The 17,608-nt window shown below is 40.0% G+C and overlaps 1 protein-coding gene across 1 annotated transcript; it reads left to right on the top strand.

Moving 5' to 3' along the window:
* Positions 1-6,237: 6,237 nt before the first annotated feature.
* rab33a (RAB33A, member RAS oncogene family) lies at positions 6,238-13,926 on the top strand (the record flags this gene model as incomplete). The annotated part of the gene is made up of 4 exons (XM_083981427.1): positions 6,238-6,636; positions 10,394-10,534; positions 13,413-13,493; positions 13,586-13,926. 4 exons carry the CDS (start codon positions 6,238-6,240, stop codon positions 13,808-13,810), a joined length of 846 nt encoding a protein of 281 aa, XP_083837553.1. The 3' UTR covers positions 13,811-13,926.
* Between the last annotated feature and the right edge of the window lie 3,682 nt (positions 13,927-17,608).

The raw sequence follows: 17,608 nt of genomic DNA, 5'->3' as shown, positions 1-17,608 counted from the left end.
GTCTATGTATTGCTGTTATTGTTTTTCCAAATATCTATATGTTTATGTTTTATATTAGGACAGCAAAGCAAGGCTTGATGGTTCAACACAGGTTTACAACTTCTGCTTGACGCTTCTTTTTACTACTTTAAAGGGATAGTTCAACATTTTGGCAAATTGGCCCATTGCCATAATCGCTATAGTCATAGCAGTATACATAGGTTTGTTACGTTTATTTGTCGGTGTAAGCTATTTTTAGAACGGCGGAGCAGAGCCGTGAGCTGCTCAGAGCTACACTACGGAAGCCATTTCTTGGTTTCCCTCATCAAACTCATCAAATACACAATCCAAGAAATCCCATAATCCCATCATCTCCGTAGCATAGCTCTGAGCAGCTCGCGGCTGTGCTCCGCCATTCTAGAAATAACTTACACCGACAAATAAAGGTAACAAACTTGCTATGACTATGATGGGCCAATTTGCCAAAATGTTGAACTATCCCTTTAAATACAGGTGAAATTTCCTGGAAAAATCATCTATTTCCAATACCTGCGATCCCATGACCCCAAACTGATTTAAATCTGTGCACAATTTTCAACATTGATGCACTTCACGAAGGCCACAAATAGGCTCTATGCCGAGGGTCACATGACCAAACCGGAAACCGGGTAACTCCACTTCCGCTTAGATTCTGACAAGCACAACGCGCGGTAAAAACAAATCAAACCCACTTCATTTTTCCACGATTTTGTTGTTGCTCTTCCCAGCATGGCACAACAACTTTTTTATTCACGATGCCTGCAGGAATTACCCATTCTGAGCATGTCCGACGTCCATCGAATCATATCTAAAGCTCCTACCACGAAAATGGACGAGGGCTTATAAAATGTTAATAGTTGTGCTAATGCTAACTCTCGCTGTCTGTAACTTACTGCCAGGTTATAGACTACTTGTTCCCTGCAAATTCTCAGGATTGATTACTGGCTGAGTTAATCTGATTTTATGAGCCTGTCATCGGTTCACTGCTATTCCAACATGGAAATAAACATTTAAGACTTCCACTGCTTATTTTCCTCATATGTAATGTAGCCTATAATGTAAAAAACATCTTGTGGACATGGTAAAAAGGTTAAAAGCTCTAAAAAATGCCTTCTCTATATTTCTGTATACTTTGCAATTACCAGTTTGAAAAAAAGATTACACAAAGGAATGAAATATGAAGTTTATTCAACAATGTCCATTGTTAACATAAAAAAAACATTTGATATACAACTTGTAACCTTGACGTCGGTCTGAAGGAAGTGCCGGCTGCAGACGGTGGTGCTCTTTTTTATTATTAAGTTTTTTCTTTTAATATTGTGAATCCACTTCTTTCTTTGGTCCACATCCTTGGGGAACGAATGTAAACTGACAGAGCTGTTGAATCTCCCTGACATAGGGCATTCAGGAACACAGCAAAAGCTGTGGTTGCTAGCACTTTGCCTTGGCTGGCACTTCACCTTCTTTTCCCTGTCTTTACTCGACATTTTTCAAACATAAAACATAAAAGCGATAAAAAACATGATACATTACATACAACATAAAAGAGACTATAACGTTATAACTACCTGTAGCAAAAGAACGCGTAGAAGTAGCTGGCTGTGGTCTGTTTGATTTGTTTTTACCGCGCGTTGTGCTTGTCAGAATCTAAGCGGAAGTGGAGTTACCCGGTTTCCGGTTTGGTCATGTGACCCTCGGCATAGAGCCTATTCACACTGTTAACAGAAGCAAGCTGGCTTGACATTTGACATTTAGGCCTAATGTTGAGCCGGTATTATTACAGTATTAGCTGCACTGTTTGAGTGTACTTACAGTAAAGAGCCAAAAAAGAGACTAAACACACAATAAACAAAAAGATGGATTTGATTGTTAGCGTCATCTTTATCATTATCTTACCATATATTGAAAACATTATCATGAATTCTTTAATTGTGAAGTGAAAATCTGATATTACTGTATGATGAATCCTCAAATGACCACATGTCAAAATGTTACACCAGGATTTTACTAGTCTGTCTCCATGCATCCATGTGTACACTGTACTGTATGTATGCTATAGTTCACTGTTGGTTTGTGTTCACCAGAATGTGAATGTCCCACTGAGATTCATCTCAAGACAAACAGGTCTTTTACTGAGGATGAAGGGAGCTTTGTCAGACACAGGCACTGGGATTGTTCGATGCAGTTGCGAGTGTGTGTGTTATGTGTTTGTTGTGCGTGTGTGTGAGAAAGAGATTATGTGTGTCTCTTTGAGAAAGAGAGTGTGTATGTCTGTGAGGAAGAGATTGTGTCTGTGTAAGAGGGATTGTTCTCGACACTGAGTGTGTGTGTGTCTGCATGTGTATGTGTGCACGCTGGGAAGGCGCTGACTTAGAAAGGGAAAACGGGACAAGTGCTGTTTTTTCTGTCTGCATTTCAGTCTGATATCAACAGACAGCGAGTGTGTGTACGTCTGTAATTCTGCTTGTGTGTCTGTGCATTTTGTGTTTTGTTTTCTGTTGCTGTGTGTTAAAATGGATTCACTGCAGCTCAAACACCCGTCAGCACCTTGTATGGCAACATTTCATGCAGTAAGTAAAACTGATTTTCTTTTTGAGCTTTCCAAACACTATGAAAAGGCTGTCTGATTAATATGAGCATAATGGAATCTGTAAGACTGAAAGAGTGAAAGTTAATTGTGAGCATGCTGCTGACAAACTGATCAAAGGGGAAACATGGTAATAGTGAGACAGGGAGAAAGTTGAAAGGAATAAAGCAGTCTGTTGCTATGGTTGTAGCATTATTTTTAGCCTCACTTGCAGCATCACTCTGCAATTTCAGTTGTCGGGTCCAGGTTGAAATACAATGACTGAATGTCAGTATATTATGTGAAGATATTCATGGTCACTAATAGTTAATGATTTGGTCATCCTCACACTTTCCCTCTGGTCATAGTGATTATTGGCTTGGCATGGCATGGCATGAACAGTCTCATCAACTATTGGGTGGATTGCAATGACCTCCGTTACAGATAATCAAACTTTATGTTTCGCTGCCTTTTCATCAAGTCATCAAGCCAGAATATTTGCTTTGATTTATGAACAACAAATCTAATGACATTCATACCAGCCTCAATTGAACTTAATGTAAAGCTCAGTATTGAGTATTATAAATCTTAGCATGTTACCATGCCATTTTAATGGTGAACATGGTAAACAAAGCAACATTGTGAGCATTCTCGCTGCCTGATCGATGCTGAAAACCTGATTTATTCAACACAAATGTAAGAATGATGTCAGTATTCAATTTAGCCGCTAGAGGTAAAGCCTCACAGATAGCTGTAGACGCTTCACCACAATACGGATGAATTTGCAATTTGTTGCTTTTCACATCATTAACAACTCATCATTAAAGCAGAAGTAAGCGATCTGGTCGTTTTGGCTAACTTCTTGTAAGCCGATGGAGTTAGCAGTCCCCGCCCTCGTCATGGATCTATTGGCCCTCGTCCCTACGTCACCACGCGCATCCCTTGGCTGCACACACAGAGAGGACCGCCCCTTTATGCCGTTCTCTCTCCTCATTGGATAAAGGTTGTAGGATACAAGGAAAGTTTTCTCCTCGGCTTACAGCAGAGCAGAGTGACTGACAGACCCGTGTTTCAGACCAAACACTCTATATAAGTGATTGCTGTCGGAAGATATAACTATTTAAGACTTATATTAACACAAACATTCCGCTTACTTCTGCTTTAACTTGTTTGACAAATTGTAAATGCTACAAAATTTACTTTAAAAAGGTTTCAAATCCGCACAAGAAGCTCATGTGTATGCCGTCCTTTGCTGTAATATCAGTGTGTCCATGCCTCATCATTCTCCGTGTATGAGCAAGACACTTTGTCTATCAAAGCCCAGGCAACTATTCAGTAACTTGGACTCAAAATAAAAATGCAATCTCACTCACTGCAAACAACGCAGATCATTTTAACAGATTTTCTGGAAATTAGCATTCATTCTACTCATCAGAATTTTTGTAGCTGCCCTCCTTGTTTAATACCCACTCAGAGCAAACCATTATAAAGTGCCTGAGTTTGCTCTGTGCTGGTCATTCCTCTAGCAATCAGCCCACTCTTTCTGTCAGACAGACAGACTGTTATTATTTCTGCATTAAACATGGCTGCTGGGAATAAAAAAAAGAGATTGCACAATAACAATATGGGAAATTGTGAAAATTGCTCAGAGAGAAAACAAGAGCTGTGAAAAACAGCATGTGTACCTTCCAGTGACTGTCTTTAGAGTTAGTGAGTAGGTTGTTGTTTTTAAGTTTCACATGTTCATTTATTATTCCGTTTGAGAATTATTGGTATTTCCATTATTCATTTAATTTTAAACAGAGAAACCAACCAGGGCAGGAGTTTGGAAACACTGCAATCCTTTGCATCACGGAAATGTTGGTTTGTGGAATGTGATAATTTAACCAGCTGATCAGATCACATGACTTTGTGCTGTGTGAAAATCTCTTTCACTTTCTCTCTCTGTTACAGCCCAGAAGGAAGTCTCAGTGACAGACACAATCACATATGAGCAGAATTTCAATTGCTTGATTTCAGGAGATTTTATTGTCACATTACTGTTTTAAGAGATTAGTATTAAGTTTCCAGAAGCATCAACCAAGAACCACTGATGCATGCATGCAGTGACAAAATGTACCCCTACAATAAAGAGTGAGAATGATAGTGGGGTGACTTGTTGACTGTAGGATTTGTATGTTTCAGTGTAGTTGTGCGTCTGCTTTGTCTTTAACTCTTAGGCTAATAGTGTTTAAGACAGCAACAGGGAACACCAATGCAGGGGTGGCAGAATACACAAATCCTTCAGACACAGAGACCCTCCAATGGCTCACAAAATTATTTTGATAAGTCATATTATGACTAATGGAGAATTAAAAGAAAAAGTTAAGCTTAATAAAAAGGGAAACTGTTTTTTGGTGGTATTATTATTGGTGGTATTAACTTTGTACATATGAACCATGGGCCAAGAGCCTTTCTGTATTGAGTTTGTTTGTTCTCCCTGAGCCTGTGTGTGACATGCACATTAGGTCTACATTATCTAAGGGATGAATATAAGTATGTTTGTCTCTATATGTCGGCTCTGTGGTTGACTGGTGACCGGGGTGTACCCTTGCTCTATGTCAGCTGAGATTGGCTCCAGCCCATGGTGGATGGACGGATTTATAGTTTTTGTTTAGTTCTATTATTTGTGAAATATTGCATATTTTTCATATAATCCTGAAGTGAAATGAAGGCTTCTGAAACATGTGAAGGACAACTGTCCCCATGGGGCAACAACACCAAAACATTGGGGTCACATTAGGCTACAGTATGTTGTGTGGAGAATTAACACAAATGAAAATACTCCAGTAAAACAGGCCATGGCTGCCTCAAAATAAGGTTAAGGTTAAGGTTACTTTATTGGTCTCTACCAGGAAGAAATTTGGCTCGAAGATAGGGAACGAGTTGCAACACAGTAAAAACAGCATACAATACAAACATACATCAGGTTACGGGACTGACAGACCAACACTGGACTCCACTCCATTCATACAGTGTACTGATGTAGATATCCACTCATACCAGCACTCAAATGCATGCATACACTAACTGGGAACCATAGTCCATATAGCCTACATTCATTTCGACAACACATAACCTCATAACATACATAAATGGCACATAAGTGTGCAGTAATTCAATGTTGGATTCAATTAACTGCTTGTGTCTATGCACTCCACAACGTGCTCATGCAGTGATCTTACTGTCGTTTCTATAATATCAATAGCCTATATCTGTATGATTAGCCACTGGTGAGTTCATACTAATCATGAGGCACTTATTTTGATCTGTTGAATAACAATAATAATTTACTTTGATTTAATTTATTATCTATAGTTGTTCGAAAAGTACAGTAGTGTATGTTTTTTTTGGGGGGTATTTGGCTTCCTATTATCCTACACACATTTTCAAATAGGAAAAGAAATGATCAATTTTGCTTTTGCTGTCTTTTCTCATGCTTCTCCCTTTAAGGCCAGAGTGAGCTGCTGAAAGAGCATCGTTGGTATTGTTGCTTTTCTGGTCTCCTCCTTCCTTCCTCCTTTTTTCCCCTCCCTTCACACATCCATCCATCCGTCCACCCCCTCGCCTCTTCACACACGCACACCGACTTGTGCATCGCCTCCTCCGGCCTAATGACCAACGATTCACCGGAGGAGGAGACCCGAGCTCCGGGCGGCGGCGGAGGTGGAGGAGGAGGAGGTGGGAGAGGAATCGCACAAAGAAACCGAGCGGACGACAATGTCACCATCCTGACATCCTCCATGGATTTCCCCAGAGCCAGCCGGAGCCGAGCAAGCAGCCACAACGATGCCGCCCCGAGTTTCACATCCTCCGTGGATCTGAGCACCTCCTCCCTGGAGCTGAGCATCCAGACGCGGATCTTTAAGATCATTGTCATCGGGGACTCGAACGTGGGGAAGACCTGCCTCACCTTCCGTTTCACCGGAGGCAGCTTCCCCGATAAGACCGAAGCCACGATCGGGGTGGATTTCAGGGAGAAGGCGGTGGAGATTGAAGGGGAGACCATCAAGGTAAAAGCAACAGAGAAGCTGGATGTTGATGAGCGGTGTTTCCTCACTCCCACCCCTCCTCCTCTTTTCTTTTTGTTGATCAGCTGCAGCTCTTAAGTCTGCCAGTGGATCACACAGGGCCTGTTCTTTCATTTTATCCCCACAATGAAACAACAGACTACATGTCACCACTAAACAGGATCTTTACAGCCATTGTACATTTAAAATCTAGCTCAGTGCTGGTGAAATTCAACATGTTTTAGGCTTTGTCCCTACTCATCTGCAATCAGCCCAAAGAAAGACAGCAATATAATTGTCTGTTTCTACTTTGGAGCTGATTTCTAAATTTACGGACAAATACACATTTTATTTAACCTTTATTTTACCAGGCAAATTGCTTGAGATAAAAAAAAATCTCTTTTACAAGCATGGCCTGGCCTGGCTGACATTTACATTTGAACACCAGCATTGTATCCTCTGTGTTTATAAAAACAGCTGATTCTGTCCAAATTCAAGCCTTTGAAAACCCATCACAAGCTGACAGGTGCATTGGTTTCAACTGCATGAGAATAACTCACTTTGGGTGCCGAGACAGTAAATATCTGTAATCCCAGGCATGTCTCAAGACACCTGCCCGACTCCAGCACAATTATAAATAACCACCTGTCCAATTTTATTGTTGTGAAATGTGTGATGTAAGCTCCATGGCTGTAATGTGCCGTGTATCCTCTGATGCTCTCCGTTAGAGCATTAGAAATGTAGGCCACAGTGCTGTGATGGCATGGTGGTTAATTGTTGAATTAAAATTTAATGATTCCTAGATTTGGAGTAAGAATAGATACTGGCAGATGAAGCTAAATGAATGTAGTGCAACCGTGTAATAACAAGCTAATTAAAGTATCATGGCAAATGATGCTGATCGAGGTTTTAGTGTTGATTTTGTGTAGGGACACTGTGACTGAATATTATAGCCTTTTATTGAGATTTCTTACTTTGTTCCTGATCCCTTCCTCTGTGCGCATAGATCCATAAATATGCAGGTCATACACACTCATTTAAATGTGCATAACCCCACCCCCCTCACACACACACACACACACACACATGCCGTCTTGTCTGCAACCTCCAGATGCCCCCTAATGCTGACTCACAAACACACTCACACAAACACTGGACACTCCACCTATTAGGTCAGCCTCTTATGCATCACTGATGTTGTCAAGATCTAAATGTTGTGTGTCTAACTAATGCAACTGGTCTGTCCTTTACTGTTTTCTACTGTTCACATCTGGCTCTGTTGCTGCCTAAACATCTGTTGTCTGTGGTAATGTTTGTCGGTGATTGTTGATAGAGCCAATCAACATTAGGCAGAAAGTAACAATAAAAGTAACAGTAAAAAGTAACAAAAAAAATATGTATAATCATACAGTATTTATATACCTGGAAATCTTTGTTGATGCAGTTACAAGTGTGTGAATGTTTTTAACTTACTAACATAGCGACAATCAGATTGGGGCGATATTTATCTGTCCATTTCTTCTACAGAAAATATATAAATAGCCATTCATTATGCAGGCTACCCAGAGGATACTCCTCCTAACTTTATTGTTCATTCTGTTGTCATCACCGAACATAATTTCCACTTGTCTACAAAAGTTATCAGCAATCTGTTTGCCATGAGATCATCACATTTCTGCTCACAAGGGAACATGACCTTCTAATAATAATTATTCCACAAATCTTTCATATAGGATGGAGCCTTGAGAGCTGCTACCAGCAGTCTAGACTTGAGGCTCCTCTACACTGTGTGATTTTAGCTTGTCTGAGATTTAAGTTGACATGTGTGTGGGAAACCTGCTGAAGTCTGTAGACATGAATCCAAATCCTACATGTGTCAGAAGTTTAGGATCAAATTCTCACAGCGTGACTGCTGCTATCTACGACCCACGTCCCCAAACCAACCAATCAGAGAAGAGCAGGAAATGACACAGACTCACATACTTGCTCCATTTACAGTGCAGCACTACGCTTCACCATACATCCACCGTGCAGCTGGACATGCTTCAAATTGATTGGAACCAAATTTAATACCCACCTCGAACACGTTGACCTTCGATCTCGTGTCATATAACTTGTAGCAACACTAGGGGCTGCAGAGTGACAAGCAGACTGGGTCTTTAGATATAGGAGGCTCCTGTAGATGATTTATTGCCTATACTGGGTCAGAAAGCTAAAATCCTGTGTATTTGTGAATTGTCCAGTGGGTGATTTCATTGTCTTTACAGTGCAGTTTTTCAATGCTCCCTTTCTGGTGCTCACAGTATACAGTACGTAGTATAACATCTTACATATGTATAGTATTACATATAATTAAAATTCACTCAAACTCAGATTTACTTTGCATGGATTTAACAGGGTGACTCTTTTCTCCAGTCATTCGGCAGGTGAATAAAAGTAGCACACAGACTGGCAACAACAGATGTTATAAACTGCAGAGGGCTATAAATAGCGGAGCAGAGCACTAAGTATAGATGTGTAGAGTAAGGTGTTGAATTAATGGTGATGATTCTCAAACTTGCAGGACATACAGCCAAGATATCCTACATAATAACATTTTTTAATGGTTACTGTTTTTGTTACTTCTTATTTCTCAGCATTTAGGTTTGGTTTGAAATACACATTTACAAACTGGATGGAGGGTCATTTTGGGCAGGATTAAATTTAGGTGTGTTCAACAAAGAGCTGAGTTTATCACGAGTGCATCTTTCTGCCTGTGATGCTAACTAGCCAGGTTTGTCCTGGCTTGTCAAATGGTAATAGCAGGTCATTTACTGGTCAACAGGCCTGGGCAGAGTGATGGGAAACAACAGTGTTCATACATAACCTGCATTCAGATAATTGAACTAACCTACTGGGCCATGATGTATCAGTCTTTACATAAGGTATAGATTATTTTATTCAATCACCGATCTAAATTGATTGACTTTTTTATGTGAAATCAATTTGAGGACTTGTCTTGTGCAGAGGTGGAAAATGATGGTCACTTCCTTTTTGTCTCTGTGGTTAAAACTGCTGCAATTAGGGATTACACAGGTATATGGGCAGAAGAATAAGACTCGATCAGTATATATACAAAAACACCTTTATATTTAACTACATGCATTATGTAGAGATTATTGGTGTGACCTAACAGGATGATCAGTAAAAAGACTACAATCCTTTATTGTACATGGGCAGGGAATAAAATCGTCTAACCTTGGCTAGCCAGCATTCATATATTGTAATGATATTTCCAGATGTGTTGCTTTTATTTTTGGGTTAAAACTCACATTTGTGTGCCTGTGTCACTTTTTTGATTATGGGACACACTGCCCATCATTTGCTGTGTGCAGCACAGAGTAGACCTGCCTGAGGCCTGAGTTAATTATTAAGCAGAAAAGCCCACTGTGCTACAGAGCAGTGCTCTCCTGAGATCCTATTCCTACAAATGTCTGAGCAGTTTTTCCTGTTGACATAGCATAGTGCCATGTGCTGGGTCGTTTAAGACCTTATAGGCTTAGACAACTCTTGAGCTATGGTTATGCATATTCTTCATTCTGACTGATGATTGAACAATGTTTACATGAGCTGATGCATTTAATCAAATACTTGCACAAAAGTGATGTAATGGCATGAATTTGTTTACCCAGTTTAGGGACTTTATTAATTATGTCTTCTCTATCTGTGAATATCTGTTTGATTTTAACTCACACTTAGCTTGTCTTTCTTTTCTTCACAGGTGCAGGTATGGGACACAGCAGGCCAGGAGCGCTTTCGCAAATCCATGGTGGAACACTACTACCGCAATGTCCACGCAGTGGTCTTTGTGTATGATGTCACCAAGATGGCTTCCTTCCGCAACCTACAGACATGGATAGAGGTTGGTGAGAAAGGGTTGACTGAGCAGATATTAATTTGCACAACACAAGCCAATGTTTTTCTCACAGGCATTACTACTCCTTTTTGGTACAATGACAATCAGCAGCTCTCCACAGTTTAGTGTTCCTGCCTTTGCTTAAACTATTTATTACTCATGGGTTTGTGATGTCATCACAAAGCCTGTGGCTTTGCATATAAACTAAATTAGAATTGAAGAGAAACAAAAAAAAACATATTCCACATGAAATGCAAAAACATGATGTCAAGCCATCAGCCAGTTGCACAAAATTGCCTCATGTAAACAAACACTGCACGCTCAGGAGTGTATAGCATATGACAACCCAAACAAAGGGCAAAGTGCTTCAGGTAGGTTTGGCAGATTGTCCATTATAATACCTGCCAGCTGGAGATGATTTGGAGAGAAAGGTGTGTCCTCATAATGACAATCAGCACTCCAACAGGAGCCTCTGTCAGAAGGCTGTATAAAATTAAACACAAACAACATCAGCACAGGGTATTGTATAAGTGTCATCTACCTTGCCTTCTACCTCTTATGTTTTCATTCCACATGTGTCTTCACTTCACAGTTTCATGAACATATGTGGGCAGTAAAATATTTTTCTAGTGAGGTAAAAGGTCAAGGATTGAAGTCTTTTCACTTTCAGTTTCTCTTTATGTCCTCAGTGGCTTGTCAAAGATAGTCTATGTAAATGAGAGAGACGCTCTTCCTCTTTTGCCGAACACAGACCTACAGCATAGCAAGCAGGATTAGCACTGTTAAGCCCAGCAGTGAAATCCAGTGACATGGAGTACCCATCTCTGTTGTGAATTTACAGGACTTTAACTGGCATATTTTTTTTTCTCTCAGTAAGATATTGCCAAATAGCAACTCTTTTGTGGTTCTTTAAGGTGTATGAGAACTTACAAAGCAGATGTTGTGGAAGTACTTGGGTCGTCACCAAGTAGAACTGGGAAGCCTCTGTTATAAGGGTGCACACATCTGATCCCTGGAGGTGGATAGTGGACAAATATACTTAAAGATCATGTAACACTCATAAGTTACAGTATAGACACATTTGTCAAAGTTTGTATGAATCTGAGTAGCCTATGTTGTCATCCCAATGTGTGATAGTGCAATCAAGTCACTGATTGAAGAAATGATTTTGAGGGACTCAATCCACAGATATCCACAGATATTATCATTATCAACAGCAACACACCACCACTACTTTTTTGAATACTTGCACAATAAGACAGCATGCAGCCCAAAGTCAGCTGCAGACTTACTGCTGAGCCAGCCAAACAAAGAAGTTCATTCTGGTAAATGACAGAGCCGCACCATCACGGCCATCAGCGAATCTAAAATTGAAAGTCAGAGGATTTAAGTTCTATATCATACATTACAGACAGCGTGACATGGTCTGGAAGTAGTCTACAAACCACTTGCCCTTTCATAAAGATGGAACATGGATGTACACTCAAAATGCACTCTAAAATATTGAATAATAGCATCTAACTTTGCTTGATTCTGCGTTGACGAAGCTACAGTTTAGTGAAAAACTGTAAGTTCAGTAGCTGCAGGCAATTCTTCTGAAACAGACCAAGACTTCTTCTTTAAAAAAAGTCAGCGGCCTCCCCCCCTGTGGCTCAATTGTTGAAAAACGTGTGCTAAAGTGCCCTCTAGGAGCCAAAACGCGCTCTAAAGTGCCCTCATGGCAGCCAAATGCGTGCTAAAGTGCCCTCTAGGAGCCAAACCGTGTGCTAAAGTGCCCTCTTCAGTGGCGAGGATGCGCTATATGTGCCCTTTTTTTTTCCTTTTCGCCCCTGCCCTTCAAAAAGTCTGTGCACGCCACTGTCTGACAATATGTAATATATATTTTGAGCAGTACTGCAGAGCAGCTTCTGCTCATGCCCAGAGTTGTCATTTCTTCTTCTTCTAGGCAGACCAGGAACAGCTGGATGCACTGCTGCCTCCCACTGGTGTAGCGTCATTACTTCCTTTATTTCAATATTCAAAGTAAACTTAACTCAGAAACAGTGAGTAAATTTACGCTCCTCAACGTAACTCTAACTTGATGAACACTGGTGAGAAGTATGTATTGTCATTAACCAAGTAAAGAAAGTCAGGGTAACTATTACATTTAACAGCATAGGTTTAACAGGTGATATTAAAGCTGATGTCACACTTGCTGTTGTTCTGCTGTAACACATTTTGAAAAGGCAGAAAGCACCCTCATTATTTTTATCTCATTAAAACTAAAATAAATCGTCCAGTTGTTACTTTCAGGTGCACAGCCGCACAGCTAACTTTCTCTGTTCTTGCAATAAAAAACTACAGCCTGACTTATGACTCTATTGTATTAGTATTCATTTTGGATTTTATTAGTGTTTAAAGCTAGCAACAGCTATGGCCAAGGTGTGACCACAGGTCAGAGGTCACTGTGATAACAGGATGAAATGATGAAGTGCTGACATTTGTAGAAAAGTTCAAAGGTCAACATCAAAGTGTAGCCAATCATACAGGGTGTATGATTGGCACTTATCGCTAGATACTAAATACATTTTACTAAACTCCTTCAAAGTCTTCACCAATATGAATATAGACAAAATACATCTTGGCAGGCTGGCAGAGACACAGTACATCAGGGAGGTGGTAAACTGCAGGTGACAGGAACCTTGCAGCCATTTTGGCACCAGTCGTTTCACGCTACAGTTGTTTTTGCCAAGTGTGACATATGTAGCTGTCGCAAATTCCTCTTAATTACAGCTAAGAGGCCACTTTGTATGTTTTTTTCCCTCTCTGATGCTATATTTATGGTCTCTATGCTATCATAGAAACATTGTCATAGTTAATAAAACTACTTTCTGTTCTGCTCTAGGAGTGTAATGGACACCGGGTTTCAGCATCAGTACCTCGAGTCCTGGTGGGAAACAAATGTGACCTTGTGGACCAAATACAGGTTAGTGCGGAACCATAACAGAATGTAATACTTTATTTACTTTAATTCTAAATCTAATTAAGGTTTACAACCAAACACTGGCGGTTCCCCAGGTGCCCTCCAATATGGCCTTGAAGTTTGCTGATGCCCACAACATGCTGCTGTTTGAGACATCGGCCAAGGACCCTCGGGAGAGTCAGAATGTCGACTCAATCTTCATGTCGCTGGCCTGCCGCCTGAAGGCCCAGAAATCCCTGCTCTACAGAGACGTGGAGAGAGAGGACGGCAGAGTGCGACTCACACAAGAGACTGAAACAAAGAGTAATTGTCCTTGTTGAGGAAAAAGAGGAGTGGGAGGCTTAATGGTAGGGAAGAGGAAAGAGTAACTGTACATGTCAAGGAAGAGGAGGAGAAGGATGATGGGAGATTGAGGCTAGAACAAGTCTCTTAAATTAAGTGCAACTTTTCTAGGCTAGGTTGACAATGGGGGGTGGGTGGTGGGGGGAGGGCAGGTGAGACAGATACTAAGAGAAATGTGTTTCAAGGAAGACAAGGAGAACAGTGGGAAGTTCAAGCTTGTGTAAAGGACGGATAATAATCAATATTTGTGTTCCTGAGGACGAGATAATGGTGTGGATAAGGAGTGACACCTTTATTAACAATTCAGAAATTAGACAATGTTGCCTTGTAGACTCAAGTATAGTGTAGAAATTGTTACATTTTTCAAACATAGACACAATCCCACTAAATACACTTTCCGTGGGCCCAGCAAACACAACACTATAAAACATATGACTCATTTTGGGGATCCACAGCAAACTGAAACCAGCCCTGGCATGGTGTTTATGAACACCAACGCTCTGACCACACCATATCAGAACTCGTATATCACAGTCCCACATTGATTTTCATCCACGAAAGAGGCATCTTGCGGCCTTTTTCTACTGCCTTTAACAGCTGCCTCACTCTTGGTTTTAATTAACCATTCAGGCAAAAGTAGCATAGAGGTTTTAGTCTTATTAAGTCTTTTTACCACCTGAGATGAATATTGGTTTCATATCACCAAGCAAACACTCTGACGGCCTCATGAGTGGACTATGATTCTTTTGGTCTCAGCAATTTTAACATTCCTGATATTTACTTAGGACAGCTGACTTAAAATCACTGTGAGATCACAAATCCACGGGAAAGGTGAGAGTACACATAAGACATGGAGAACTAGGGAACTAGGACTTGCACTAAGACCTTGAGAAGAATAAGGTCTCCTGAAAATGGTTTTTCAGAGGTTGTCAGGCAGCATGTCACATATTGATTTAGAGGCTTCAAGATCCTCTTTCCCTTATGCAGGAGAAATGCACTCTCTTACAAAGAGGGGCCATTGTGGCACGGCTCCTCTTTCTCATCTAATCCCATTGTAAACATATCCTCTCCATGTTTTCCCTCTGGCAAAGTGGCTTATCCAGCTTCCTCTTTGTGTGCAAATGCAGAAACATCCAGTCTTTGCCATGTGTGACTTTAAGATAGCCAGTTGTCGTTGTCCCTCATCCATAGCAATTCCACATTCTGTAATAAACAATTTCCAAAGGTGAAGGCCTTTTGTCGTAGAAGATGTGCTTTCAACATCAGTATCACTGCCTCCAGTTTCAAAGAGGATGGGAAAAAAAAGACAGAAAACTGTGACCCCTGTGTAGATAATGCAGATCCTCATACTGCTACACAGCCTGAGCCAGGATAGTATGAGTGGACTATTTATGTTTGGTGTCTTTGTAAAGGAATGAGTCCAGGAGTATCCGAGCCATGGATGATACAGGCTGCATGAAACACTGTAGAAAGCCATATCCATTATTCACTGTACGCATAGATGCAGTATGTTTGACAGGAGGTAGTTCCCAGCTGGGTTGTGGGTGGAAGAACACACTGTGCACAACTTAGCGTTGGAGCAATGAAGCGTTTGTGTGATAAAGCGTCAGACCACAAGCCTGACTGTGATGCTGTCAATATGATATAGCAGCACATTCACCATATCTTACCCTGATTTAACGATGTATCCTACTTTTGAGCAATGCTATTAATATATTTGTATGCCATATGTAAAAAAAAAAAAAAAAAAAATCAGATCACTGAGCATATAAAGGCCAGTGCATCCTCCAAGCCGACAGTCTGGTGACCTAACTAAACCAACACATAGAGCAATTCAAACACTGTGCAAATCCAAGTGAAATCCAGAGAACTGTTGTCTTAGGTGTTTCAGGTTTTGTTTATCGATATTACCCAACTCCTAAATGTTTCATCACTTTAATTTGTGATTGTATCAACAGCAGCAGGATCAAACAGTGATTACAAGTGAATTAAATGACGTTACTGTAAAATACCCGGAAGAGCTCCATTAATTCTCATTGAAAAGGCAAATCTGTGACTTGAAAAGGAGATTTGAGTTTGAATAAATTCAACCCCGAGCTGTAGTATCATCAAGAAAAGAACACAAAAATTAGGACAACAACCATTCATCCACTTTCAAAACTGCTTATTCTGTTCAGGGTTGTAGGTGGCTGGATCATATCCCAGCTCATGCGTGAGAGGAGGCGTACAGCCTACGACTTTTTGTCTGGGAACAAATATCTATGCTCTGTCCACCATCAGGTTAGTTGTAATGTGACTAATTTAGTTGCTGAAATACAAGTGAGATGATTGTACAAGTCTAATGAGAAGGAAAACATGTGGAAAAGAGAAGAATGTGCCTGCATTTACTTCATAAATTCACCAGATCTGAATAAAATAACATTTCAATTGGTTTCAAATGATTAGAATAAAGCTGTTTTCAGGTTTTCACTTGAAGACAATCCTGTTGTATTAAAACAAGTTTAAAGTGTGATTTATTGTACAAGAAATAAATAAATGTATCAGTTGTCACTCATTGCAATTACATATATCACATTCAGCTTCATCTCGACTTTCTTTTTCAAACATTTGAAATCACTGCAAATGTATATTTTACACAGATTTAAAAGTTAAGGATTCAAATGTACAGTGTGTAAACATGGCTCCTCTTTACCCTGCATTTCATTTTTAAAATATTTACTTTTTTATTTTGTCCTTTTTAATAACCAGTATTTGCCTTGACATGAAATTTAGTCGGGTATTTTTTATTTATCTGTTTAAGAAAAGTTTCCATATGTGAATTTTGCGTAATGCTAACACATGCTGAAAGGAGATTGCAGCTTGTTAGCATTATTATATTTTCACATTAACTTCCTTTCTTATTGTTGTTTTGAAAACTTGTCAATGTTTTTTAATGTATTAAAAGTTACAATATGGTAAAATGTTCATGTCTGTGGAGAACCTCTCTTTCCCCTCCACAGAGATCAATGCTGTCATGTTACTGTAAGCATGGTGGAGCAGTGCAAATATGAATCTTGTTTGAATCCCAAGACATCAATAGGGGAAAAATGATAATTCTTTGGTTCTCATGGCCTAAATGATTTTGGGGGAGGTATACATATTGCTGTCTTTAAGTTTTTTTTTTAATTGATATGGACCTCTTATATTTGACTCAACATGACCTAGATTTTAAAGCTGGACAAACCTTGAATACTGGTACTAACTTTTCAGTTACATTTCCTGACATGTATGAACAAACACAGAGTGGAGAGTGGAGTGCTAAACCAATTCAGCAGCTTTGCCATTTTTTTCAATTGTTACTAATAACCGGTATAGATGTATATTGATAATGCCTATCATCAATAAAATTGGTTGGGCTCTATCAATCTATCATTTCTGATGAATAACAGTCATTCATTCGTCTTTCGATGAATTTTGACATGGTGATACAAATAGTGAAGAAAGTTTACCCTCTGTGAAATAACACAGGTCAGAGGTCATTTAAGACCAACGCCTCAGTTCTTAAGACCTGTTCTCATACAGCAATGTAAGAGCAGAATGATGCTGGGATAGGTAGTGGCATAGCTCCATTCAGTTTAATGCAACTTCAGAGGTCTGGGATGGGTCAGTCACAACAGCAACCCTTACTCAAAGTCCCTTCAGCAGGACAGACGCTTGTTAACACAGGGATTTGAATTGTCCTTCTAGTCAGTATTATGTGCTACAAACATTTTAATTTAAAAGTCTCAAGTTACTCC

The sequence above is a fragment of the Trachurus trachurus genome (assembly GCF_905171665.1).
Source record: "Trachurus trachurus genome assembly, chromosome: 10".
NCBI classification, from domain to species: domain Eukaryota; kingdom Metazoa; phylum Chordata; class Actinopteri; order Carangiformes; family Carangidae; genus Trachurus; species Trachurus trachurus.
The sequence above is the reverse complement of the archived record's forward strand: the minus strand, read 5'-3'. Positions and strand labels throughout refer to the sequence as shown.